General features: G+C 46.8%; 4 protein-coding genes and 1 pseudogene across 5 annotated transcripts; 1 reads left to right on the top strand and 4 right to left on the bottom strand.

Annotated features, from left to right (window-relative positions):
* Positions 1 to 387: 387 nt before the first annotated feature.
* On the top strand, positions 388 to 2,463 carry LOC120811159 (sialic acid-binding Ig-like lectin 15). Its single transcript, XM_078094216.1, has 3 exons — positions 388 to 619; positions 1,203 to 1,592; positions 1,663 to 2,463. Exons 1-3 carry the CDS (start codon positions 493 to 495, stop codon positions 2,076 to 2,078), a joined length of 933 nt encoding a protein of 310 aa, XP_077950342.1. The 5' UTR covers positions 388 to 492; the 3' UTR covers positions 2,079 to 2,463.
* A 32-nt stretch (positions 2,464 to 2,495) lies between these two features.
* Positions 2,496 to 7,184, bottom strand: LOC120810904 (IgGFc-binding protein). Its single transcript, XM_040165896.2, has 3 exons — positions 6,997 to 7,184; positions 4,433 to 5,572; positions 2,496 to 4,218 (listed from the first exon to the last, which is right to left on the bottom strand). The coding sequence occupies exons 1-3, from the start codon at positions 7,094 to 7,096 to the stop codon at positions 3,809 to 3,811; spliced, it is 1,650 nt and encodes a 549-aa protein (XP_040021830.2). The 5' UTR covers positions 7,097 to 7,184; the 3' UTR covers positions 2,496 to 3,808.
* Positions 7,185 to 9,368: 2,184 nt separating this feature from the next.
* On the bottom strand, positions 9,369 to 10,237 carry LOC144389470 (uncharacterized; annotated as a pseudogene).
* A 2,865-nt stretch (positions 10,238 to 13,102) lies between these two features.
* Positions 13,103 to 16,894, bottom strand: LOC120811184 (complement C1q tumor necrosis factor-related protein 4). Of its 2 annotated transcripts, XM_040166396.2 has the most exons (8): positions 16,637 to 16,894; positions 16,334 to 16,384; positions 16,118 to 16,246; positions 15,754 to 16,033; positions 14,951 to 15,039; positions 14,809 to 14,859; positions 14,561 to 14,689; positions 13,103 to 13,475 (listed from the first exon to the last, which is right to left on the bottom strand). In XM_040166396.2, exons 1-8 carry the CDS (start codon positions 16,767 to 16,769, stop codon positions 13,192 to 13,194), a joined length of 1,146 nt encoding a protein of 381 aa, XP_040022330.2. In that variant the 5' UTR covers positions 16,770 to 16,894; the 3' UTR covers positions 13,103 to 13,191. The 2 variants fall into 2 exon arrangements, with proteins under 2 accessions (XP_040022330.2, XP_077950338.1); XM_078094212.1 differs by having other exon boundaries at positions 16,118 to 16,384; positions 16,637 to 16,880.
* Positions 16,895 to 20,901: 4,007 nt separating this feature from the next.
* On the bottom strand, positions 20,902 to 23,777 carry LOC120810454 (ectonucleotide pyrophosphatase/phosphodiesterase family member 7). Its single transcript, XM_040164980.2, has 5 exons — positions 23,440 to 23,777; positions 22,930 to 23,075; positions 21,937 to 22,560; positions 21,516 to 21,738; positions 20,902 to 21,201 (listed from the first exon to the last, which is right to left on the bottom strand). Exons 1-5 carry the CDS (start codon positions 23,678 to 23,680, stop codon positions 21,128 to 21,130), a joined length of 1,308 nt encoding a protein of 435 aa, XP_040020914.1. The 5' UTR covers positions 23,681 to 23,777; the 3' UTR covers positions 20,902 to 21,127.
* Between the last annotated feature and the right edge of the window lie 1,896 nt (positions 23,778 to 25,673).

Here is a 25,673-nt window from a genome sequence, read left to right as displayed (position 1 = left end):
TCAAATGGGGAAACTCACAGTTCCTTTGTGGACTCGCCCTCCTTTCTTCACACACAGCTGCAATTAAAACGTGGAATCATTCTGCTTTTCACACGTTACATTTTTAGCATATGACTGATATGAATGTTATAACTGTTTTACCATTCCATCTTCCACATTGTTTTATATTTTACATCTGGACTTTACGCGCCTCAAATTTCACTGTTTGCAAAATGATTTCAGTTTATCAAAGGTACAATAATACTGATAACAATAAATGATAAAATAATAGTTGATTTGATAGAAGGGGGAGCATCTACTCGTTCTGCTGCAAAGTGAAGCGATTAGACCTTGTAAATAATATCTGGACTCTTTATTTTATATAAATATAAAGAAACAAAATCCAAGAAACCAGATTTCAACTGGTTTTAACTGGTTTATCTGGATTCAGATGGAGTAAGGAAGTAAGAAGACTGGAAAAACACACAGTGTGTCCATGAGGTACTGAGTCAAATGAATCACACACACACACACACACACACACACACACTTCCTATCTTGTGTTGTTTCTTCATCAGTCTCATCATGAATGTCCGTCGGGTCGGCAGCACTTTGATTCTTCTGTTCTCGGTTACAGGAGGTGAGACGCACACACACACATGAATACACATACACCTGTATAGTATAATGCATTTATTATATTATATATGTATATATATCAGTACGAGGGAACACACACAGACACACACACACACACACACACACACACACTAGTAGTTAATGTCCAGCATCAGAATGGAACCACGTAAAAAGCAGCTTATTCTGCCATTTCTTTGTATTTGAAATTGCGTAACAAATACATTTTTCATCTAAACAATTGGAATAACACACACATTGCATGTATAGTTCTAAGAATAAACCGATAAAACAAAATACAATTATTTAATAAACATTTTTATGTTTGAATTTTGGCAGGGTCGGCAGTGCGTACCTTAACTTAACCTAACGTACTATTTTGTATTGTAACTAAACACAGCATTTCTTTCTAACTTAACTTAACGTTGTACTTCGTATTGTAACTTATCTTAACAAAGTATTTCAACCCTCACGCTAAAATATAAAGAACAACGTTAAGTTTAGAAATACTATGTTAAGTTAGAAAATACTACGTCATGTTAACCTTAAAGTAGAACTTTAAGCTAACGTAGTTTTTCTACCGGCAGCGCTCGTTGCCGGGGACGACGGCTGGTACACAAAGGTGCAGGCGGAGGTCCGAGCCGTGGAAGGCTACCCGGTGGTGCTGCCCTGCACCTTCAGCCACACGCAACACCACCAGCACTCCACGCTTCAGGTGCTATGGCGTCTCGGCCACGGCCATGGCGCCGCCGTCCTGTACCGCTGCCTCAGCGGGCCCGGGGCCTCCGTCTGTGAACCCGATCCCCAGCAGGATCGGCGCTACCGGCTGGAGGGAAACCCCAGGGAGCATGACCTCTCGCTGCGGATCAACGCCGCCGCCCTGCAGGACAGCGGTCGCTACTACTGCAGGGTGGAGGTCCAGGGACGGGACCGGGTCGGCTTCGAGGACAAGATGGGAACCCGGCTGAGGGTGGAGGGTAGGTCAAAACCTCTTCGGAGCCAGCTCAGAACTTTGCCGGAACCACACTCACTCCCTTGTCTCCACAGCCCCTCCCAGGATCCTGGCCCTGTCAGTGGAGGGTGGCGAGGGGTCCGGATACCGAGCCCTGTGTCGCGTTCGGGGTTCTCCACTGCCGGACGTCCAGTGGCTCGGCCCAGACGACCCCCTGGACGGTTCCTCGGTAGTTCCACCGGCTCAGGGCTTGGAGGACCACTTCCTCTCCGTCAGCCAGCTAAGGGAGGTGGAGCCGGGGCGGCGTTACACCTGTAGCGCCTCCAACCCGCTGGGCAAGGAGCAGGCCGCCCTCTACGTCCTGCCCCCCCAACGCCTCCTCTCTGTGGGTGGGGCGCCACCTCCTCTGCTCTTCCTCCTGTCCCTGTCTGCGGGGGCCAAGCTCCTCCTCCTTGTGGGGGTGGTGGTGTGGATGCTGAAGGGAGGAGCTCAGCGAGGAGTTGGCGGCTAGAGGAAGTAACCAGATTATGTTGTCATGTGATTTGTCATGTGACAGAGGAAGTGGATCAATGTCAGTGTACTTGTACCATAAATTTAGTGTATTTTACAGAAAAAACTTAACTAAATAGATGTGAGAATATTTTAAACATCACCAAGTTATTATAGTTTTTCCATATACTGATGATAAACATCTATAACTTCCTTTTTAACTAATGAATGTGGGAACACATGTTTTCTTTTGTGATGTGAAATAAATAATTTTCTTGTGATATTCATTGATGCTATCAACAGAATAAAATGTTGTTTTTCAGTATGAAACCTTAATAAAAAATAAAAAATTGATTATTAATGTTCAAATAATATTCAGAGGAAATAATAAATGACGGATACAAACATTTGAATAGATTAATTGGAATATTCTGTGACATCAGAGATTAAATATAGTTTATTGAATGAGATGGGTGGAAAGAAAGTGGAGTCAAACAAACAACTTTCACCCAGGAGACCCAGTTCGAGTTCCGTGTGAGACTTATTACAAAGAGAATACATTCTATATTAGTACACATATTCATATAGAATATATTATGTATTAATACCAAACCAAAACAGTTGGGCTGAAGGTAAAAACAAATTAAAACCAGGATTTCACTGTATAGACGTTTTTACTGGTCGTCGTGGCGCAGGGGGTAGAGAGGGTCCGCTGGGAACCGCAAGGTTGGTGATTCGAGTCCAGGCTGCTCCATGTCCCATGTCAAAGAGTCCCTGAGCAAGACTCCTAACCCCTAATTGCTCCCCAGGCAAAAATGTAAAAAAAGCCATGGTTTAAAAATGTAATATAAATCGCTTTGGATAAAAACGTCTGCTAAATGACCTGTAATGTATATCTATGATAATAATGTTTATTTAAGCTGCAAAATAGATCAAAGACCACACTGTTAGAAATAAGCTAGCTGGTGAGATAGCTGCAGCTAGCATTAGCTATGGCTACGTTAGCCGCCTCCTCCTAGTGTCTATTTTGTTAATTCACATTTAAGTTAGCAGAGTAGCTTTAGCCTCCATCTACAGCTAACCAGCTTTTCTACCTTTAGACACTAAGCCCTATATAGAGTTTAGGTTCTAACTCTAACCGCATCTACTCTTCTTACTCGAATAGTGCAAAAACTCCAGAACTCTCCAGTCTAAAGACCCTTAACTTTCTCTTCCTTCCGGAACCTACTACCTATCCAGAGATATATATATAAAGGCTAGACGTCCGCACATGGTGGCCAACTTGCTACAGTGAACTCGCTCACCCATAATATTGTGTTGGTAGTGATACATGTACTTCAAATAATAATAATTTTTAAACAGTTGTAGCAAGATGGCCGCCATGTGTGGACGTTCCACTCCATTGGCCGGCAATGCGGATGAGACATCTAGCCTTTATATATGTCTATGCTTCCTATTTACAACTACTTCCTATCTACACCTAGGTCCTGTCTACAACTACTTCCTGTCTTTAGTTACCTCCTCTCCACATTTCCGTCCTTCCTCCTGTCTTTACCAATTTCCTGTTTTCACTTATGTCCTGTCTAAACTGTGGTATAGTTTATAATTATGGAATAATGTGTCTTTCCTTTTGGTGTAATATGAGCTGTAGCATTGATGGATGGGGGCTTGAGCTGTTGATTCTAATAATGTAACTGGCCTTCCTAATGTACAGGAATGTCATGGATGAAAGTTGGGAGGTTTATGAATCCTCTAAAGAGGAAATAACACGCTCTCCCTGTAGCAGAAGGGACGGGCGGCCTCACAGCAGTGCCTCTTGCTCCACCCGAAGGATTTGTTAATGTCAAGACTCATCATGGCACACTGACCCTCCTCTACCGTGCCAGGCTCCCCCCACCCCCAGTTGGTGTCGTTGACCGGGGCCCCGTTCAGCCAGTACCACTGTCCGGACTGGGAGCTGCGACGCATGCCGATCCACACCTCCGCTAGGCTCCCGTTCGTGACCCGGAGGATCTTCTCGTGGATTGGTCTCCGGTGATGATCCCCGGGGAGGCTGGCCAGCTGCAGGTCCTGATCTCGGCAGTACTGCAAGGACTCTCGCCAGCCGGCGGCCACTTCTCCGATCTTTACAACATCTGGAGACAAGGCGCATCCCTGGGAATCTGTGTGTGTGTGTGGGACAGAAACAAACCGGAATGAGAAGAAACCACCAATGTCACTTTTCTGCATCCACCTGTAGAGGGCCAATTGCAACAGTTGGCATGGTGGCCTGTCAAGCTTGTGATTCCAACACATGTCGGAGCTCTAGTTATCGTTCACACTGGTATAAATGTTGTATTTGGCAGCTGAACTGTTGTGCGGTTAGTGTTTCTCTACCTGCAGTTTTACCAAGGACGGCTGCCGGGTTCCCAAACCAGGTGCCGTTCTTGTTCCCGACGAAGTAGACGGCCATCGTGGAGGAGGAGTGCCAGACAGTCTGGTTCTGCTCGAGCGGAACAACCACAGAAATGTAGTCTGTCCCGTTCAGCGGCTCCCACTTTAGATTCTCCAAACGAAGACTCCCAATGTGCAAACCGTCACTGTGATTCTTGTGGACCACTACATGGAAGAAGCACTGCGCGTCGGGGATGGCTTTAACCATGTAGCAGCCGGCAAAGTCCTTCTCTGGGATCAGCGTGAGCAGCAGACCGGGCCGGTAGAGGATCACTGTGCCGGCCGTCTCCACCAGCGGCGAGTCCGCTGTGAAGGCTTTTATTTCAGACTTGTTTCTGTTTGACACCAGCACAGACCCTTCGGTTCCACCGAGCAGGCTGGGAGGGATGTAGAACTTCTGCAGGTTGTCCGTTGCTGGCGGAAGTGAGGCCATCAGCTGCCCACAGGTGCAGTTGATCCGGATGGCGCAGGTGTGACCGAAGAGCACCGACACCGGCTGATTGGCCGCCAGGGAGCGTAGAGCGCCTCCTTTGCGCACCCAGGTCTGGAAGACGTCGTGCGGCTTCAGTGAGACGCTGAGGTCTCCACCGGTGAAGTTTATTGTGTTCTGGTGTTTTCCATTGATGATAGTGAGCTGGAACAAACTTCTCTCTGTGACGTTGAGGGTGAAGATGGCCTGCGACAGCGTGGTCCCTTCGATGTCTGGCACCGGGGGTACGAAGTACTCTGTGGCCAGCCGGTTGGTGGGCAGCACTAGAGCCGTCTGTACGCTGTTGTTTTTAAAGTAGATGGCGTTCACCAAGACAGGGCTGGTGCTGTGGATCAGGAGGATGCTTTTGGAGAAGGAACACCACCGAAACTCCAACCTGGCGTCGATTATGAAGTCTTTCGACTGTCCTTCACTCAGCATGTGGTTCTCGGTGTGAAAGCTCTGCTGGTCAATGGTGACGTTGGTGTTGTTGTACAGGGCCGTGATCTGGACCATGTTGGTGGGGGGGAAGGGGTAGTAGTAGGCGATGTTCTCCGGGAAAGCTAAGACGAACTCCAGGCCCGCGCTGCCTTCAGCAGGAAAGGGTGGGGATGCTAAAAAAAACAAATACATGCAAAGTGGTTTAGCTCATTGGAGTTCTTTAAACTCCTGTGAGTATCTGCTTGATTCCTTCTGATCAACACGTTTAAAGGTAATTCAATTCCAGTAACATGACACTAAATTGGAACTAATAAAATAAATACTTTCTGCTGGTATCAAATGAAGGTAGAGTGGAAGGAACCAACACCACACCCAATAAACTAGTATAATTATAGCTAATTAACAGGAGTCCGAGACTAGACTACTGTAATTCACTTTGGAATCACTGGCAAGAATATCACAAAACTACATCCAAATACATCCAAAACAGTGCTGCCAGGATCCTGATGAGAGTCCACAAATATTAGCACATAACACCCGTCCTACACTCACTCCACTCCAATGTTCTACTACTCACTCATGAATGCATAAATGGACATGCACCTCCCCATCTGCAAGAACTACTCACTCCCCAAACCTCCACCCGCACCCTCAGATCTGCAAGCAGCTCGCTCCTCCGGGTTCCCACCACCAAGCTGCCCACCACCAAGCTGCTCACCACCAAGCTGCCCACCACCAAGCTGCCCACCACCAAGCTGCTCACCACCAAGCTGCCCACCACCAAGCTGCCCACCACCAAGCTGCTCACCACCAAGCTGCCCACCACCAAGCTGCCCACCACCAAGCTGCTCACCACCAAGCTGCCCACCACCAAGCTGCTCACCACCAAGCTGCTCACCACCAAGCTGCCCACCACCAAGCTGCTCACCACCAAGCTGCCCACCACCAAGCTGCCCACCACCAAGCTGCCCACCACCAAGCTGCCCACCACCAAGCTGCCCACCACCAAGCTGCCCACCACCAAGCTGCCCACCACCAAGCTGCTCACCACCAAGCTGCTCACCACCAAGCTGCTCACCACCAAGCTGCTTGGTACTTATTCAAGAAGGCATTTTTTTGTGTTTACTAGATTTTACTTTATTTTAATATTATGTTGCTGATGAAGAGTGTGTTGTAAATAAAATGTATTGTTAAATGGTCTGTACTTGTTTAGCGCTTTTTGTGTCTTCCGACCACTTAAAGCGCTTTAACACTACACGACATCATTCATCCATTCTCACACTGATGACTGGAGCTACCGCACACAGAGCCGCCTGCCACCAGTAACCAACACTCACACGCCGGAGTCACAGCTACAAGAGCATTGTGGGGTGTCTTGCTCAGGGACACATCAACATGCAGGTTAGCAGGACCTGGGATCGAACCGCCAACCCTCTTGTTGGAGGACGACCGTGCTCCCCACTCACCCGCAGTCGCCCACATTAATCATATTATGATGAACACTATTTCTTTGACCTATAACGATCCCATCTGATGAGGCCTAAAGTACTTCAGAGTACTACCTGGTACTACTACTGGAGTATTTGTAGTTTCTTACCTGAGCTTGTTGCACCGAGCAGCATCAAGATGACGAGCAACAGCGGACACATGGTGAGTCCCTGAGAATCGGAACAGAACCTGGACCAGAAAAGGTTCATCTGTCAGGAGACGTCTCACCTGTAAGATGTTAATGTCTCACCTGATCCTCTTCACCCTGTAGCTTCTATTCTTCTATATTTCTCTTTTCTGATGTATTTGTGAGTCAAAGACTCATTTGGAAGATTTTTGCATAAGCTGTGTCAGTGCTAAAGGAGGAGCACTTCCTCCTAGCAGGGTGAAGAGAGGGAGGGGAGAAGGAGCAGTAGAAGGAGGAGGGTGAAGAGGTGGAGGGGGAGGAGGAGCAGTAGAAGGAGGAGGGTGAAGAGGTGGAGGCGAAGAAGGAGCAGTAGAAGGAGGAGGGTGAAGAGGTGGAGGGGGAGGAGGAGCAGTAGAAGGAGGAGGGTGAAGAGGTGGAGGGGGAGGAGGAGCAGTAGAAGGAGGAGGGTGAAGAGGGGGAGGCGAAGAAGGAGCAGTAGAAGGAGGAGGGTGAAGAGGGGTAGCAGGAGCAGCAGAAGGAGGAGGTGAAGAGGTGGAGGGGGAGGAGGAGCAGTAGAAGGAGGAGGGTGAAGAGGTGGAGGGGGAGGAGGAGCAGTAGAAGGAGGAGGGTGAAGAGGTGGAGGCGAAGAAGGAGCAGTAGAAGGAGGAGGGTGAAGAGGTGGAGGGGGAGGAGGAGCAGTAGAAGGAGGAGGGTGAAGAGGTGGAGGGGGAGGAGGAGCAGTAGAAGGAGGAGGGTGAAGAGGGGGAGGCGAAGAAGGAGCAGTAGAAGGAGGAGGGTGAAGAGGGGTAGCAGGAGCAGCAGAAGGAGGAGGTGAAGAGGTGGAGGGGGAGGAGGAGCAGTAGAAGGAGGAGGGTGAAGAGGTGGAGGGGGAGGAGGAGCAGTAGAAGGAGGAGGGTGAAGAGGGGGAGCAGGAGCAGCAGAAGGAGGAGGTGAAGAGGTGGAGGGGGAGGAGGAGCAGTAGAAGGAGGAGGGTGAAGAGGTGGAGGGGGAGGAGGAGCAGTAGAAGGAGGAGGTTGAAGAGGTGGAGGAGGAGCAGCAGAAGGAGGAGGGTGAAGAGGTGGAGGAGGAGCAGCAGAAGGAGGAGGTTGAAGAGGTGGAGGGGAGGAGGAGCAGTAGAAGGAGGAGGGTTAAGAGGTGGAGGGGGAGGAGGAGCAGTAGAAGGAGGAGGTGAAGAGGTGGAGGGGGAGGGGGAGGAGGAGCAGTAGAAGGAGGAGGTGAAGAGGTGGAGGAGAAGGAGCAGTAGAAGGAGGAGGTGACGAGGTGGAGGGGGAGGAGGAGGAGCAGCAGAAGGAGGAGGTGACGAGGTGGAGGGGGAGGAGGAGGAGCAGCAGAAGGAGGAGGTGAAGAGGTGGAGAGGGAGGAGGAGCAGTAGAAGGAGGAGGTGAAGAGGTGGAGGAGAAGGAGCAGTAGAAGAAGGAGGTGAAGAGGTGGAGGGGGAGGAGGTGGAGCAGCAGAAGGAGGAGGTGACGAGGTGGAGGGGGAGGAGGAGCAGCAGAAGGAGAGTACACATAGTGACGTGGTCAGAAGTGACCTCCGGTCAGGTGACGTCCACTTTGCTTTCTGATCTGATGTCAGTTTGAAAGTCAAATCAGCTTCATTAGTTTCTAAAAGAACGTGAACGAGGAAACAAGTAAAGTGAAAACCATAAAGAACCAGAGTAAAATAGTTAAATGTTCTAAACTGTTCATCAGACAGGGTCCGTCACACACATCTGGTACACACATCTGGTACACACATCTGGTACACACATCTGGTACACACACCATCTACATTCTCCAAAAAACACAAATTTTGAGTTTCGCTGTTAAATCCTATATAATTATAATCAATAAACTGTGGGTAAGACACGTGTGTGGAAGCAGCTGTGAGCTCTTTCTCTTTTCTATACTTTGACAGCCCTAATATATATATATATATATACACATACACAGTGGGGAGAACATTTTCGGGAGCCGATTTTGCAGGTTTTCCCACTTACAAAGCATGTAGGAGTCTCTTCAACTCTGAGTGACAGAATCTAAATAAAAAATACAGGAAATCACATTGTATGAGTTAAAACATATTGCAGTTTATTGCATGACATACGTATTTGATACATGAGAAAAGCCAAACCTGGTTGGAATTAATTCATTTTAATTTTAGTTTGGTACCGAAACCTTTGTTTGCAATTACAGGCATTTCTTTCCATTTCCTGTAGTTGTTGACCAGGTTTGCACACACTGCAGAAGGGATTTTGGCCCACTCCTCCGAAAAGACTTTCTCCAGATCCTTCAGGTTTTGGGGCAACACAGACTTTGAGCTCCCTCCAAAGAGTTTCTATTGGCTTCAGGTGTGGCGACGGGCGAGGCCACTCCAGGACCGCGAGATGCTTCTTACGGAGCCACGACCCATCTTCAATGCTCTTACTGAGGGAAGGAGGTTGTTGGCCCAAATCTGGCGATACATGGCCCCATCCATCCTCCCCTCAATACGGTGCAGTCGGCCGGTCCCCTTTGCAGAAAAGCATCCCCAAAGAATGATGTGTCCACCTCCATGCTTCTCGGTTGGGATGCTGTTCTTGGTTATTGTACTCATCCTTCTTCTTCCGAACACTGCAAGTGGAGTTTAGACCAAAACGCTCTATTTTCGTCTCATCAGACCACATGACCTTCTCCCATACCTCCTCTGGATCATCCAGATGGTCATTGGCAAACTTCAGACGGGCCTGGACATGCGCTGGCCGGAGCAGGGGGACCTTGTGTGCGCTGCAGGATTGTAATCCATGACGGCGTTAGTGTCTTACTAATGTTTTTCTTTGAGACGGTGGTCCCAGCTCTCTCCAGGTCATTGACCAAGTCCTGCCGTGTAGTTTTGGGCTGATCCCTCACCTTCCTCATGATCATTGATGCCCCACAGGGTGAGATCTTGCATGGAGCCCCAGACCGAGCTAGATTGACCGTCATCTTGAACTTCTTCCATTTTCTAATACTTGCGCCAACAGTTGTTCTTCTCACCAAGCTGCTTGCCTGTTGTCCTCTAGTCCATCCCAGCGTTGTGCAGGTCTATGACTTCATCCCTGACGTCCTTACACAGCTCTCTGGACTTGGCCATTGTGGAGAGGTTGGAGTTTGCTTGATTGAGTGTGTGGACAGGTGTCTTTTATACAGGTAACAAGTTCAAACAGGTGCAGTTAATACAGTAATGAGTGGAGAACAGGAGGGTTTCCTAAAGACAAACCAGCTGGTCTGTGAGAGCCCGGATTCTTACTGGTTGGTGGGTGATACTCATGTCATGCAATAAACTGCAAATATTTTTTTTAAATCAACAAGGTGTTGGAAACGTTCCTCACAGATCCATATTGACTGCAGGTTTGTCGGCTGCACGTCTATGATGAATCTCCCGTTCCAGCACGTCCCAAAGGGGCTCCACTGGATGGAGATGTGGAGACATAGAGGCCATTGAAGTACACTGAAGTCATCGTCATCTTTGAGATCATATGAGCTTTGTGACATGGTCCATCTTCAGATGGGACACTGTGGTCCTAAAGGGATGGACATGGTCAGCAACAAACACATTCAAACCACGCTCGATGGGTACCAAGGGGCCCAAAGTGAGCCAAGAAAATGCCCCCCCCCAATCCCACCAGCAGCAGCCTGAAGCGTTGGTACGAGGCAGGATGGATCCAGGCTTTCATGTGGTTTACTCCACATTCTGACCGACCATCTGGATGTTCAGCTGGAATGAGACTCATCAGGAAACGATTGTCCAATCTTCTATTGTCCGTTGTGGTGAGCCTGTGTGTTGTAGACTCAGTTACCACTGGTGTGTGTGTGTGTGTGTGTGTGTGTGTGTGTGTGTGTGTGTGTGTGTGTGGACTCAACGCATCACAAGTCTTCACATATATATCTATTACTAATATATCAGACGTGGACATGTTGTGTTCAGGTCCTCTGGACAGACAGAGGCTTTGTGGTGGAAATTTGACTGAATAAAGGGAGACCTACAAAGAGAAATTTGTTTTTGTATATTTAATAGACGGACCGAGCTGATTAGTTCGCAATCAAGCAACTGCTCCGGAATCTGTTCCAACAGCATCCCAGTCAGTTTTAGCGCATAACGAGTCGATATGACGAAAACAACGAGCCTCTCATCTGTCAGAAGGAGGAAACCGTCGTTAGGTTATTATCGCTAACGAAAACTAACGGAAAAATGAAAACGAGGTGTGATTTTTTTTTCCGTTAACTGAAATAAAAATAAAAACGAGCCTTTATAAAAAAAAACGATAACTAACTGAAACTGTATTGTGTCTTTACAAAACTAACTAAAATAAAATAGAATTATAGAGAAAATGTCTTTAGTTTACGTCTTTGTCAATGCTATAGAGCAGCGGTTCCCAAACTCGAGAACGCCGCGGCCCAGTTTGAAATCTGAAAATCTTCCGCGGCCAATCAAACCTTTAATCACAACTCTGATCAAAACATATTATTAAATGACCTTAAGAATTTAACCAAAATCAAACATCCGCGAGCAAAAGTCCGTCTCCGCGAGGTATTTGCTCGCTTGCGAAACGTGAGCTTCGTTGCTCGCGAGGAGGATCTCTGCTGCTGGAAGGAGTTTTCTACGCGCTCGCTGTGGTTCTTTCTGACAGGGAGGTGGAGACGGTGCGTTCAGGGTCCGACCGATGCCGCGAGGTGCGTCCGCTCCCGCCGCCCCCCTCGCCATCCACGCCTTAAATCTTCGGCTGCTTTTAGAATAACTTATGTTCCCCGTTAAGATGGTTCAGCGTCTGTAGAGAAAAGGACGCCGTCTCTCGCTCTTTAATGTCATGAAGCGCTCGGCGAGAACGACTTTGTTTCTCCGACGCGCCCTGAAAGCAGCTCCGTATCTCGCTCAGCATCTCGCCGTCGTAGACGAGCTTCGGCGTGTTTGGCAGAGTGAACAACCAGTACGGATCAACCGATCAACCGATTGATCCGTGTATATAAGGCGCTCCGGATTATAAGTCGCTCTCGTTTTTTGAGGAAATTAAAGCCTTTTAAGCCTTGGAGTGCGGACAACGCGGTATATTCACTTTAATACCACAAGAGGGCGCCGCGTTTGTTGAACAACGACAGGCGGACAAGAGCAGCCGTTTGGAGCGAGAGCCTTATTGTTTTATTAATCTGTCCGTTTAAATTGTTTGTGCTTCATCAATGTTTCACATACCTAATGTGCCGCATCATAAATATTTTTATATTAATTTCAAACTATTAAAAAAAAATTTCTTTCAGATTGAGCTCCCTGAGACTCCCGGCTCCCAGGCAATGTCCTGTGTGGCTCATTAATGGGTTTAGAACATGCTGTTCACGTGTGTCTTTAGTCTATTGGCTGTTGCATCTTCTGTAGACTGTTTACATATTTGTACCCATATCTACATTTTATGTTCTGTTGTTGATATTTTTGTGTCCAGTGGAATTTTTCGGGTTAATGACACAAACACACTGACACATATTCCATAGTTGTCTCTTGCGGATGGCTGTTCATCTGTCCTAAATACATTTTTTAAAATGGTATGTTGTGTTGTTTTTATCACTTATTATAGCTTGTATCTACAATTCATTGTGAGCATTATGTTTTGCAAGCAAAAAATGAAGCTTCCCTGACTGTGCCCCCCCCCGTCTGTTACATTCTGCGGTAAAGACGGTAAAACTAATACTGAAACTAATTAAAACTAAACTAAACTAGCAAACACGCTTCAAAAGCTAATTAAAACTAAACTGAAATTGAAAACAAAAAGTCCAAACTAAATTTAAAAAAAACTAGTGAAAAATTCAAAACCATAATAACCTTGAAACATCACGAGCACTCGGCACATTCTTGGTCATTGCCTTACAGGAGTCAGCCCGGGTTGCTTTGGAATGAAATGAAATGCGTCAATTAGCATTAGCATTCATTTCAGTCATCTCCTGCGGTAGACGGCGCATGCGTGACGTGACGTCAGTTTTTATCGATGGCACGTATCAACTGGTGCTGCCTTTGAGATTAACTGGTCGATCGCGATCGACGTATTGAGCACCCCTGTTCTACAGGCTTCAATTTCATTATTTCATTAAATCATTTTATTTTGTATAACCCCAAAACACAAATTTGCCTCAAAAGGCCATTGGAGCAAAAGAAAACATGCAGGCGGATCCTTCCTCACAGGGGGAACAGCAGGAAGCCGCTGAAGGTGCTGTGGTGGTTGCTGTTGTCCCAGATGTGCGTGTTGTGCCACAGCATCATCTTCAGCTTGTCTCCGGCCTGCAGCAGCAGGGCGGCGCCGTTGGACGCCGTGTCACTGCCTTCTCCGGATGGCTGCTCGTGGGCGATCAGCTGGACCTCGGCGCCGTTCTTGTAGAGCACGGCGCTCATGGGGAAGTTGGTGGGGGCGTTGGCGGTGAAGCGGACGTAGTAGACTCCACGGATCGGTGCAGTGAATTCTCCTGGAGGAGGAGGACACATACAGAACAACTGTTATATTTCCTGTTATTCAACTTGCATCTTAGAATCATGATTTACACCTTAAGGTGTCAACAATCTGATCTGAATGTCCCTTAAGATTAATAAATATCTTAGTATGTATTTTACTGGAAGAGTGACTCAACCCATCAACCTTCTGATCAATAATGTGGAATGAGCTCTCTGATGACATCAGGACCGCAGAGACTCTTCTCATCTTCCGCCACTAACTAAAGGCAAAAAACGACTACACAAACTGTAGCACTTAAATTTGACTTATAATGGATCTTATCTATAGCAAGTTGTAAATCAGCTTATTTGATGAAATTGCACTTTTTTGTTCTTTTGGTCCTTATGGTTGAAAAGCACTTATTGAAAGCTAAAAGACATGTAATGTTCTGATACAATATATTCTAATAAGTAATAATAATAATAATAATTGGTTTTATATAGCGCTTTTCTAAATGTCTCAAAGACGCTTTAACATAGTCGAAGGGGGGACGGTGTGAGGCAGACAGGCAGGAGACAAGACACGAGGGGCGACATATACGGGCCGATCGCTTACAACTACATAGACTGAAGGGTAGGGGGAGGGAGGGGGCTACGGGTAAGCAGATGAGAACAGATGTGTTCTGAGGCGGGACTGGAATGTGGTGATGGAGTCGGAGTCTCTGGTGAGAATGGGGAGTGAGGTCCAGAGCTCGGGAGCTGCCCTGGAGAACGCTCTGTCCCCAAAGCTGAGTTTGGATGTGGGGGTGAGAAGTAGTCTGGCCGAGGTGGATCTGAGGGACCGATGAGGTTGGTAGGGGGAAAGGAGTTCAGAGAGATAGGGAGGTGCAAGTTGGTGGAGGGCTTTGTAGGTGAGGGTCCGGTGGGAGACGGGGAGCCAGTGGAGGTCTTTATTCTAATAAATAAATAATGCTCTAATAAATTATTTACACCAATAATATTTTAATAGTTTAATCAGTGTTTCCACTAGCTGTTGGTCAGGCTATCTGTCTGCCCCCGGTGGGGAAACACTGGGAATACTCTAATAAATATGTCATAATTAATAGTTTGAGGCACTGACCCGTCTCAGAACTGTAGGCCTGTCCAATGTTGGTCATGACGTCTTTGTAGATGAGAGTTTTTCTTCCTGTTGTGGCCTCCTGGAGACCGTTTCCTCCCAGAGAAACAGCAAAGGCCACCTTTGGTACATCTGAGGCGAAACCAACGCATTAATCCTGCCTCTAATCCAACCAACGGACCAATGACGTCAACCCAACCACAAATCACGGACTTCATCTAGCTTGCGCTGCAGCGCAGAAAGTGACCGACCTCTCGTGGCCTTCAGCTCCCGCTCAGCGGACTCCAGTCTCTCTTTGACTTCTGAACACACAGCAAGAATGAACCGATCAATAACTAGTGATGAGCTTGTGCTCACTGCTGAGGACATAAAGACGTTCACGCGGAGACTCACCCAGGTTATCGGTCTGAACCTGCTTCAGCGAGGCCTGAAGAGCCTTCAGTTCGGCTTCAGCATCGAACTCTGTCGGAGGTTCGTCCACCCTTAGAGACAAAGACAAGTGTCCACCTTTAGAGGAAGAGTGGGGGGGGTGTACGCGTGGTAGTAGTAGTGTAAGCGGTTGTGTAGTAGTGGTGATAGTAGTATTGTTAGCGGTGGTGTAGTAGTGGTGATAGTAGTAGTGTTAGCGGTTGTGTAGTAGTGGTGGTAGTAGTATTGTTAGCGGTTGTGTAGTAGTGGTGATAGTAGTAGTGTTAGCGGTTGTGTAGTAGTGGTGGTAGTAGTATTGTTAGCGGTTGTGTAGTAGTGGTTGTAGTAGTAGTGTTAGCGGTTGTGTAGTAGTGGTGATAGTAGTATTGTTAGCGGTGGTGTAGTAGTGGTGATAGTAGTAGTGTTAGCGGTTGTGTAGTAGTGGTGGTAGTAGTATTGTTAGCGGTTGTGTAGTAGTGGTGATAGTAGTAGTGTTAGCGGTTGTGTAGTAGTGGTGGTAGTAGTATTGTTAGCGGTTGTGTAGTAGTGGTTGTAGTAGTAGTGTTAGCGGTTGTGTAGTAGTGGTGATAGTAGTATTGTTAGCGGTGGTGTAGTAGTGGTGATAGTAGTAGTGTTAGCGGTTGTGTAGTAGTGGTGGTAGTAGTATTGTTAGCGGTTGTGTAGTAGTGGTTGTAGTAGTAGTGTTAGCGGTTGTGTAGTTTAGTGGTGTCAGACCTCAGACAGCCAATCAGAGCCCTGTATGTGTTACAGTAAGAGGTGAGCCTCACAGGGGGAACAGCAGGAAGCCGCTGAAGGTGCTGTGGTGGTTGCTGTTGTCCCAGATGTGCGTGTTGTGCCACAGCATCATCTTCAGCTTGTCTCCGGCCTGCAGCAGCAGGGCGGCGCCGTTGGACGCCGTGTCACTGCCTTCTCCGGATGGCTGCTCGTGGGCGATCAGCTGGACCTCGGCGCCGTTCTTGTAGAGCACGGCGCTCATGGGGAAGTTGGTGGGGGCGTTGGCGGTGAAGCGGACGTAGTAGACTCCACGGATCGGTGCAGTGAATTCTCCTGGAGGAGGAGGAGTAGAACATGATGAACTTTAACGTGATGAAGAGCAGAAAGCAGGTGAATGGTGTTTTTTGTGTGTCTCACCTGTCGCATCACTGTAAGCCCCGCCCACATTGGTCAGAACTTCTTTGTAGATGAGGTCCATGCTGCCAGTCGTTGTCTTCACTACACCGTTTCCCCCCAGCGAGACGGCAAAGGCCACTTTAGGTGTGTCTGCAAAGAAGAGTTTACCACAGTTTACAGACAGTGAGATGTCCCTAGTCTCCACTGTCTCCTCATTCCGTCTTTCATATTCCTCACCTCTGACTCTCTTCAGCTCTCTCTCAGCCGCCTGCAGACGATCGCTCATCGCTGTCAAGAGATGTTCAGATTAAAGCGGGTCAAACTGGACTTTACTTTCTGATGGCGCTGACTTCTGTTCTTCTAACTGACTGCAGCAAACTGCAGTTTCCGGGGTCTTGCGTTAAAATATTTTATCGCATTAATCTCGGCCACATTAATCTCACAGATTAACACGTTAATGTTGACAGCCCTAATATACACATATATATTTATGAGTATAGGTATGTGTATAAATACACAGTTGTATAAAGTGAGCCTCACCTCGCCTCTCGGCCTTCAGCTCCTCCAGAACCTTCTCCACCTCCTTCAGCTCCGCCCGGTTGTTGACTTGCTGAGCCGAGCTGAGGCGGGCCACAAGGACCAGGACCAGCAGGACTGAGACACAGCGAGACATGGCGGGGACAGTACGGGACGCCAAGAGGTCTGCTGCTCTTTATAGAACGCCGACACGGTCTAAGGCGTAGCTGTCATCATCGATCACTGGCATCATGTTCGCAGGCAGCACCGGCGTATTGCTCACGGTGCTTTGTGGTTGGTTGGTTGGTCCAGAAGTGACCCCTTAAATAAACACAATGAACAAACACTTGTGGGAGTCAGAGTCCCCTTCAGATCGATCCTCTTTCAGCCCTTTAGATGGACTTGTTGTTGTTCCATTTCAGCAGATGTTTATTGATTATTATTGATTAACAGTATCAGAAGCTCCGTTCAGTAGCTCTGGTCTCGGCTGAACCCAGACGGTCCCTAACCCTAACCCTGTACACATGCGACATGTACCAACATTTGCATTTAATCAATACACGACTGACAAACAAATCAAATGAATTAGTATGATTCTAAAACTCTTTTGACAATATTTATTGTCACAACAAATAACTGAACATATATGTATGACTGCAAATATAAATAATTTTCTCTCAATTAACTAAATAAAAGTAAGGCTGCATTTAAAAAAAATCAAATGTGAACATTTCTGCATGTTCAAATTAGATTAGATTAGATTCAACTTTATTGTCATTGCACAGGGTACAAGTACTGAGGCAACGAAATGCAGTTTAACGTCCAACCAGAAGTGCAAAGTAGCAGTGCAGAGTATGTGCATATGTAAAGTGTAATAAGTGAATAAATAGATATGAACAGTAAGAAATGGATATACAATAACAGTGCAAATGTTCAGTGGCTGGAGGAGGGTGTGTGGCAGTCAAGCCAGGGTGGAGGGGGGAGTACAGTCACTGAGGGAGGTGTGTGTGGGGGGGTGGGGGGCAGAGTTCAGAGTTCAGGGGGGGGCAGAGTTCAATAGAGTGACAGCCGCAATGATGAAGCTGTTCCTGAACCTGCTGGTCCGGGAATGGAACACCCTGTAGTTCTACCATAATTCACATTTTATTAATGCACATGACTAATTCAGCTTCTTTCCGGAGTTTTTGTGCTTTCTCCCCTAGCAGGTCTCCGTAGATCGTGGTTCCTTCTGGACCCTGGTCCTGACACCTACCGTGGCCCTGCTGACGCCTGCTGCTGCCATCATCATCATCATCATCATCATCATCATTATTATTATTATTATTATTATTATTTTAGATATTAATCATATTACTGTACTCATAAACCAACATTACCCTCTCCTAAAGTCTCTGTGCTCTCCCTCCCCACAGGCTTCTGTGGATGGTGGTTCTATGTGATGGTGGTTCTATGTGATGGTGGTTCTATGTGATGGTGGTTCTATGTGATGGTGGTTCTATCTGATGGTGGTTCTATGTGATGGTGGTTCTATGTGACGGTGGTTCTATGTGGTGGTGGTTCTATGTGATGGTGGTGGTCCCTGCAGGGGTCCTGCTGTGCGTCTGGTTTACTACTCACAGTTACTTGAATCATTCTGTCATATAGTCTCATGTATTATACATTGTTCATTCTGTCCTCATGACATCATTGTAGTCTGTCCATCAGGAGACGGATCCTCCTCTGACGTTCTCACTGAGGTTTCTTCCCTTGTTTCCTCTTGGACGGGTTTTTTCATTGTTTGGGGAGTTTTTCCTGTGCCGATGGAGGTTTGGGGACAGAGGATGTTGTATGTGTACAGACTGTAAAGCCCTCTGAGGCAAATTTGTAATTTGCGATTCGCGATCACGTGGAGGAGCTCATTGAGCCTCATTAAACCGAGCAAATGAGACACTGGTTTTTAGTGCTGCAGTGGGACCTATGAACAGAAACCAGTCCGTCCATTGAGGATTAAATGCTCTACTTTCTTTGTCCATTTGTCTCTTTTTGGAGAGCGGCATCTTTCGTTTTCTCCCTACTGTCTTTTTATTTGTCATTGCCGCTGCCTCCGCAGTATTGAGACAGTATCATCCTGCCTGGAATGCAAAGACTCGATTGGTCGAGTGGTATAACTTGAATGCTATTGGTTGGTGCTTTAATCCACAAGCAAAAAGACGACTAAAGCTGCACGAAAAGTGCGCCGTCACGTTTAAATCACAACCGTCTTTTTTTAACTTTTGGTCCTTATGGGGCGGCTTCTGGGTCCGCATCCGAACCGCAGTCCACCAGTTAGTGACCTTCGGTTTATGGTCACAGTAATAGTGATGTGATTCATAGTAATAATGAGGATGATGGCAGCAGGTGTCAGCAAGGCCGTGGTAGGAGGCAGGAACAGGGTCCGGATAGAACCATGATCCATGGAAACCTGTGAGGAGAGAAAGCACAAATACTCCGGGAAAGATGCTGAATTAGTGATTAGGGTTGTGAATTATTGATATCATCGGTCTATTCATGTGAATTGTGAGCAACATTTTCCTTCTGAATTCATCTTTCGTGCCCTCAGGTCCGATCCTCCATCAGTGACTTTGCCGTCTTCCTCAGCATCTTCATCATGGTTCTGGTGGATTACCTGCTGGGAGCTGGACTTCCCGGTCCGCTTCAAGGTGACCCCCCCCCGCCTGTCTTTATAACCCACAGTTAGTAAGTTACTGGGTAACTTGAATCATTTAAAGAAGGTCCCATGTAGAAGCCATATTTTCTGTTTTGTTAGAAAATCCTTCACTTGTTTGTTGGTAGGAATTATGTGTATTCACTTCTTTTGTTCATATTTGAAATAACTTTATGATGTATGAGATTCACCTGACGAGGATCAGCAGATAAGAGCGGGGGCGACTGAGGCGCGGGGCTGGCGTTCGTATTGGACGACATTGGCACGGCCTTCTGACCTCACGTTGTCCACTCTTACCTTTATAAAACAAGGTTCTATTTGTGGACAAAAGAAACAATAAACTAAGTAAAAGAGAACACGAGTCTGGAGGGTTTTTGAAGCGGAGTCCGTGTTGGCTCAGTGTGGTAACAGGTCAGAGGTCACAGGTCGCTACCTATTAGCTGCTGAGCGTTTCATAGCTTCAACGTGAACAACAATCTTTAACAGCTGATAATGTCGGACACTGTTTGTATCAATACTCTTAGGGTTAGGGTTAGGGTTAGAGTTAGGGTTTAGGGTTAGGGTTAGGGGTTAGGGTTAGGGTTAGGGTCTAATAATATTTTTTATGCTAATTAACATGAACAGGACTGAGTTGTATGAATTCATTCTGACGGCACCCAGAGCGGAGCATGTGAGGTGAGAGCTGTCCTATCTGTTAAAATGAGCAGTGAGATACAGTAGTAGTTTGTCCTCTCAACCCCCCCGTCAGCCCGCAGAGTGTCCCTCATTTGGGGTTGGGAGAGTTGGCAACCCTACTGTGGTACCAACGAGGTAATGTGTCAAAAGGTGGACCTTTTTAGTTATTTTCTCAAAAGGAGGACAAACGAGACTAGTAGTCCGTATGCAGGGAAACCGGGTGCTTACAGCTGGTTCTCTGAGCTCAGTGTGGGGAGAGTTCTTAAGCTAGCCTGCTAATTATCCACCATGTTTTCATCTGTTTATCAATGTGTATGATGCTTCATTTAGACGTAGCAGCTGGCTAGTTGCCTTCTAGCTTTTAAGCTAATCAGATGGCACGGCCTTTTCATTCAGGACAAAGACCCGAGCCTCAGCGTGCGTCGTTATAAAGCCTTTGTAGGCGGTTGGTGGATCTCGGCGCTGGGACCGAACCGAGGAGAGCGAGGACGGTCTGAGGCTCGCTGTGATGCTGTGATGATGCTTCCCCTCGCTCTCCTCTGAGCTGAAGCCGCTGTGATACGGAACAATACAGACTCAATTAAGAAGGATTAACTGGAAAAGTTCAATTTGATTGTGTTCACTTTTCTCTGTTCCTGCTTTAATAAAGCTGCAGGTTTTTATTTGAATGTGTGTGTGATTAAATTAATTCCGTACATATATATATATATATATATATATATATATATATTGATGAGAGAAATATGAGGGGCCGTTTAGGACTTAACTAATGAAACACTCTTACGTATATATATATATATATATATATATTCTCACGCATCTCAGTTACACGGAAGCAATGAGGGCAGCTAACTTAAATCATGTATTATAATAAACGTTGACGTATAAATGTTCACAAATCCACAAACAGGAAATAAGATGCCAACCAGAATTCCCAAACATAGTCTCTTTATTTACATCGTCAGCCGTTAACAGTGAGATAATTTGTCATGTGACCTCTGAATCATTCGTCGTGGAAACTCTGAGGTTAATGAATACAACGCTGTGATTTCTGACATGATTTACTTCTTCTATTGGTTATGGAGTACTGCGTAGAAATACCACCAACAATACTTCATAATACTACTACGATACAGATGGGCAGATCCTGGTTAAGGTCACAACTCAGTGAACATGAAGAGCAGCGTCGACAGCAACAGAGCAACAGACAGTCGAGACCTTTGTGATCCACCTGAAACAACATGAAGTACTGTGAGTCCTACAACATGAAGTACTTCAGATTTGGCCACTGAGGCTTAACGAAGCTCTTACATCTCTTACAACTCTTAAAGAAATCATCAGTTCTTATTCCCCAAGTAGTGTACAACATGACATACAATAAATGTCCTTCAGTACTAAACCTGACTTTAAGTGAAAACCTGAGTAAATGTGCACCAGTCTTTCTATCCCATTTAAATATATCACTAAGAAAATACAACAAATCACAGGCACAACTCGATGTTGAGTGTACCTCGTTGTCACGCTGATGGTTACTCAGTGACTCACCGCTGTGGAGCAGCATCCCCTCTGTGACGGTCAGGGATCCGTTGTGCGGCGCCGGTTGAATCTGCAGCACTCGGCACATCAGCGGGTAGATGTGGACGCTGTCGAATGGCTCGGAAAGGAAGTTCCTGCGGAAGTCGGGTCCGAAGGCCCTGAAGATGGTCTTCATATCCATCTCGCCGCTGTGGTAGCCGTGGTCGCCTTTGTTCACGTATACAATGAACCTCTGTGGAAACAAACAAGTGCTATGTCATAACCTTACTTCTTGCTTGGCACTGACCTTTGACCTCGCTAATCCACAGCTGATCAAACTGTCATGTGACCTCAGAATCAACATGTCACTTGAGAATCGTGAACTCTTGTAATGTACACAACCTTTGACCTTGCTGATCAGTGACCGGTTAGAAAGAGGTGAAACACTCACGGAGTTCAGGTTGAATCCCAGGTCGCCCACGACCACGATGGGAGGCAGCCGTCGGCTCTTGGCCAGATGGAAGCTCTCAGGGAGCTCATGCTTCTTGTACACTGTCAAGTTGGGTGCATTGGACAAGGCATTGAACACCTCCTGCTCCCTCCCAGGCCGCGGTGTCAGGATGCCGAACCCGCCGTAGTCCAAGATCTCAAAGCTGGCGAGCTTGATCAGGTTCAGGTATTTGTTGAGAACGATCTCGTCCACCTGTGGCCGCTTCTTCACGGTGGTCATGCCATGGTCGGAGGTGATGATGACGTTCAGGCTGTCGCCCAGGCCATGGCGGAGGATGGCCTCCCGCAGGTAGCCGATGGTGCGGTCAATCTGGCGGATGATCTTCTTTCTGTCAGGGTGGTCCGGACCCTTGGCGTGGCCAACGTTGTCTGGCTCGCCGTAGTACAGCGTCACCAGGTGGAAGTCTTCATCGGAGAACCAGCTCATCACCTGGTCTATGTTTTGCTGCCACTCTGTCTCGTTGTCGTCTGGGTAACCCGATTCCTCCAAGACTACCCGGTTGACCACCTGGCCGCTGTAGTTAGCCCCGCCCCCAGGGAAGTAAAAGGACGCCGTCTTCAGACCCTGAAACAATGTGGGGAAACAAACTGTGAGCCTGAGAGTGCCTGAGCAGGTAGTGATCAGAGTACAGAGAACCTGAGCAGGTAGTGATCAGAGTACCTGAGCAGGTAGTGATCAGAGTGCCTGAGCAGGTGATCAGAGCACCTGAGCAGGTAGTGAACAGAGTACAGAGAACCTGAGCAGGTAGTGAACACAGTACAGAGAACCTGAGCAGGTAGTGATCAGAGTACCTGAGCAGGTAGTGATCAGAGTGCCTGAGCAGGTGATCAGAGCACCTGAGCAGGTAGTGAACAGAGTACAGAGAACCTGAGCAGGTAAGACCACATTTGGTGATCTGGTGAGTTTATATATTCAGTTCATCGTTAAACTCACCTGGTTCTGAGCTGTGATCCATAACGGTTGAACTCCGTTATCCCACCACTCCGATCTGGTCAGAGTCTGCTTGTGAGGAACCTTTTGGTTCGTCTGGGCATTGAACATCATGTTGTGGACGACTTCGTGATCCTCCACCCATCTGCCTGTGAGACAGGAAGTCAGGAGGCTGGAAAAGTTAATGTGTATGCCAGCAGCAGAAGTAATAGGCTAATGTCAGCCTATAGAGGTACACCAGGGTCACATGGTTTCATATTATGCTCTTAATAGTACTACTGTTCTACTAGTAATAGTAATAGTAGAAGTAGTAGTAGTATTGGTAGCAACAGCAGTGGTAGTATTAGTAACAGTAGTCATTAGTAGTAGTAGCAGCACTAGTACTACTACTTGAGTGGTCGGAAGACTAGAAAAAGCGCTATACAAGTACAGTCCATTTACCATTTACCATTACTGGTATGAGTAGTAGCAGTAGCAGTAGTTGCAGTGATAGCTGTAGTACAGTGATGTTACCGGTGATGGTGGTGAAGTGGGACGGAGACGTCATGGTGAGCATTGGGGGGGTCAGGTACTTGGCCTTGACTCCGTCCTGCAGCAGCTGGTCCAGGTGCGGCGTGTCGACGTCCTGGTCGTAGTCCCACCTGAAGCCATCGAAGGAGACCAGCAGCAGCTTGTTCCTCTGCGCTGCCTTGCTCAGTGGCTTAGCGGCAGCGCAGAGCAGCGTGGCGCCGAGCAGGAGGAGCTCCGTCTTCATCTTGGTCTTCACCCGTGTGAGTCCTAGCCTGCTGCTTCCTTCGTCTTTAAGCTGTCGCTGATTACAGATCAGCTGAGGGGCCCAATAAGAGACCTTTATACTGGAGCCGTATCATGTGGAGCTCGCTGATAGCAGCTGGAGCTCTGACCGTTATATAATTATAATTATTATTATCATTGTTAATCTATAAACCCTGACACGTGATGTTCCTACCCTCTACAGAACGTTCCCTTACTTCATTTGTAATCATTTTAATATTTTCCTCTTCGTTATAGATTCAAAGTTTGCAGATTTTACTCAGGTCAGGTTTATTAAATAATTTGAATTATATTACAACAATAAACGCTACCGTATACAAAGGAGAGCAGGATTATTCCAACCGGGGCGCAAACTAAACGAAACAAGAACTACTCTCAGGTCAAGGTCGTATCTGACAGTTTCAAGGTCTCGTCATGTGAACAGATCGTCAAATAAAACAGTTGGGGTTTTATTTCTCATCTAGTTCTCTCAGTATCTGAAAAGAAACTATATAAACAATTGTATGTATTAATGTCCTCAAGGACACAACCATCAGGATACAACTGTAATTATACTTGTATCACATGTATACCATAACATCATATATCACCTACGGCCACTACATCTCCCCCTTTAAGATGAAGGTTTAACTGCTTTGTCAGAACCTCAAGATGACAAAGTGCATTCAACAATATGGCCACTTTCCAATTGCCCAACTTATCTTATAATTTCAGGAATTCACTCAAATCCGTATTAAAACTTAAAAGTCTGAACTGGGAAACTAAAGGAAGAAATTATACTTTATAGTAGCCATTGTATGAGATTACTTACTAGATGCATTAAACCAGACTTTTCGACGAAACAATTATGTTTTGTTTGAACATAATTTCCTGTTTTTCTCTTCTGTCCTTCGTAGTGGGTGTTAAGTGTTCAAAGGTCCAGTCTTTCAGAGCCCTGGAAGTTCTCCCTGATGGGGTCATTGACATGTCACTTGATGTTGGGGGCACTGGCACTTCCCTGAGGTGTGAACGCTCGCGTCGCAGCTGTCCTCCATCCGGGGACACGGCCCAAAAACATTTGTCGTAGCCATAAATTCATGGTTCAGACAATATGTCAGAAGAAGAAAGGAGGAGAAAGGAAAGAATTATGAGTCAGCACCCAGATGTGATAAAAAGGAGGGGGAACAGGTGACACTGGATGAACCTTTTACCATGGCACAGATTGTGAGAGCAATGAACCGAGCAAGACCCACACCACCGGGGGAAGACCAGGTACTGTACATTATGCTATGAGTTTTAGAGGACGTGAAGTTACTGAGCACATGGAAACAGGTAGCTGTGATTCCAATCAGAAAACCCAGCAAGGATCCATCAAACCCCACCAGCTTTGCACCAACAGCGCTAACATCCAACACGTGACAGAAAGGTTTACATATGAGCTTGAGGAAAAGGGAATGATGGGAAGTGGTCAGAGGGGATTTAGGAAGGGAAGGAGAACATCCAATAATCTCGGGGTCAGTGGAGATGTTGGCAGTACTGATTGCACTGCAATGGGTGGAAGAAACAAAGCAGGAAAAGGAGTTGATATGCTCTAATTCATCGTCAACCCTGACGAGTAGAAGGCCATTCGAACAGCCAGAAGGATCTACTGTACGAAGTCCTCCAGTTAGCTAAAAGGATAAATCATCAGGGAGGTCAGGGGAAATTCCTGTAGGCTCCAGCGCATGTCGGGGTTAGTGGGAATGAGAGGGCAGACGAGTCGGCAAAGAGGGCACAAAGGAAAGGAAACATAGAAATGCACATTACTACCAGCAAAGCAGAGGTCAAGTGTATTGTTTGAGAAAAAATCAACAAAATGTGGCAAGAAAGGTGTGACAGAGAGGAGAAAAGAGACATCTATAGCGTCTAGAGAGTGTCAAAGTGATGAGGGTAGGCAGTAGGAACAGGAGAGAAGAGACAGTGATGACAAGGTGAAG

Source organism: Gasterosteus aculeatus, chromosome 20 (assembly GCF_964276395.1).
Source record: "Gasterosteus aculeatus chromosome 20, fGasAcu3.hap1.1, whole genome shotgun sequence".
Lineage (NCBI taxonomy): Eukaryota > Metazoa > Chordata > Actinopteri > Perciformes > Gasterosteidae > Gasterosteus > Gasterosteus aculeatus.
Note: the sequence above shows the minus strand (reverse complement) of the source record. Positions and strands in the feature narration are given on the sequence as shown.

Coding starts and splice junctions, on each gene's coding strand:
- LOC120811159 (XM_078094216.1), top strand. CDS start 493: ATGAATCACACACACACACACACACACACACACACACTTCCTATCTTG. Junction 620..1,202: donor TCTGTTCTCGGTTACAGGAG/GTGAGACGCACA, acceptor TTCTACCGGCAG/CGCTCGTTGCCGGGGACGAC. Junction 1,593..1,662: donor AACCCGGCTGAGGGTGGAGG/GTAGGTCAAAAC, acceptor TTGTCTCCACAG/CCCCTCCCAGGATCCTGGCC.
- LOC120810904 (XM_040165896.2), bottom strand. CDS start 7,096: ATGAACCTTTTCTGGTCCAGGTTCTGTTCCGATTCTCAGGGACTCACC. Junction 5,573..6,996: donor GCTCGGTGCAACAAGCTCAG/GTAAGAAACTAC, acceptor TGTTTTTTTTAG/CATCCCCACCCTTTCCTGCT. Junction 4,219..4,432: donor CGTCCTTGGTAAAACTGCAG/GTAGAGAAACAC, acceptor ACACACACACAG/ATTCCCAGGGATGCGCCTTG.
- LOC120811184 (XM_078094212.1), bottom strand. CDS start 16,769: ATGTCTCGCTGTGTCTCAGTCCTGCTGGTCCTGGTCCTTGTGGCCCGC. Junction 14,860..14,950: donor GGTTCAGACCGATAACCTGG/GTGAGTCTCCGC, acceptor CTGTGTGTTCAG/AAGTCAAAGAGAGACTGGAG. Junction 13,476..14,560: donor GGCCTACAGTTCTGAGACGG/GTCAGTGCCTCA, acceptor CTCCTCCTCCAG/GAGAATTCACTGCACCGATC.
- LOC120810454 (XM_040164980.2), bottom strand. CDS start 23,680: ATGAAGACGGAGCTCCTCCTGCTCGGCGCCACGCTGCTCTGCGCTGCC. Junction 22,561..22,929: donor GGATCACAGCTCAGAACCAG/GTGAGTTTAACG, acceptor ACATTGTTTCAG/GGTCTGAAGACGGCGTCCTT. Junction 21,739..21,936: donor TGGGATTCAACCTGAACTCC/GTGAGTGTTTCA, acceptor TTGTTTCCACAG/AGGTTCATTGTATACGTGAA.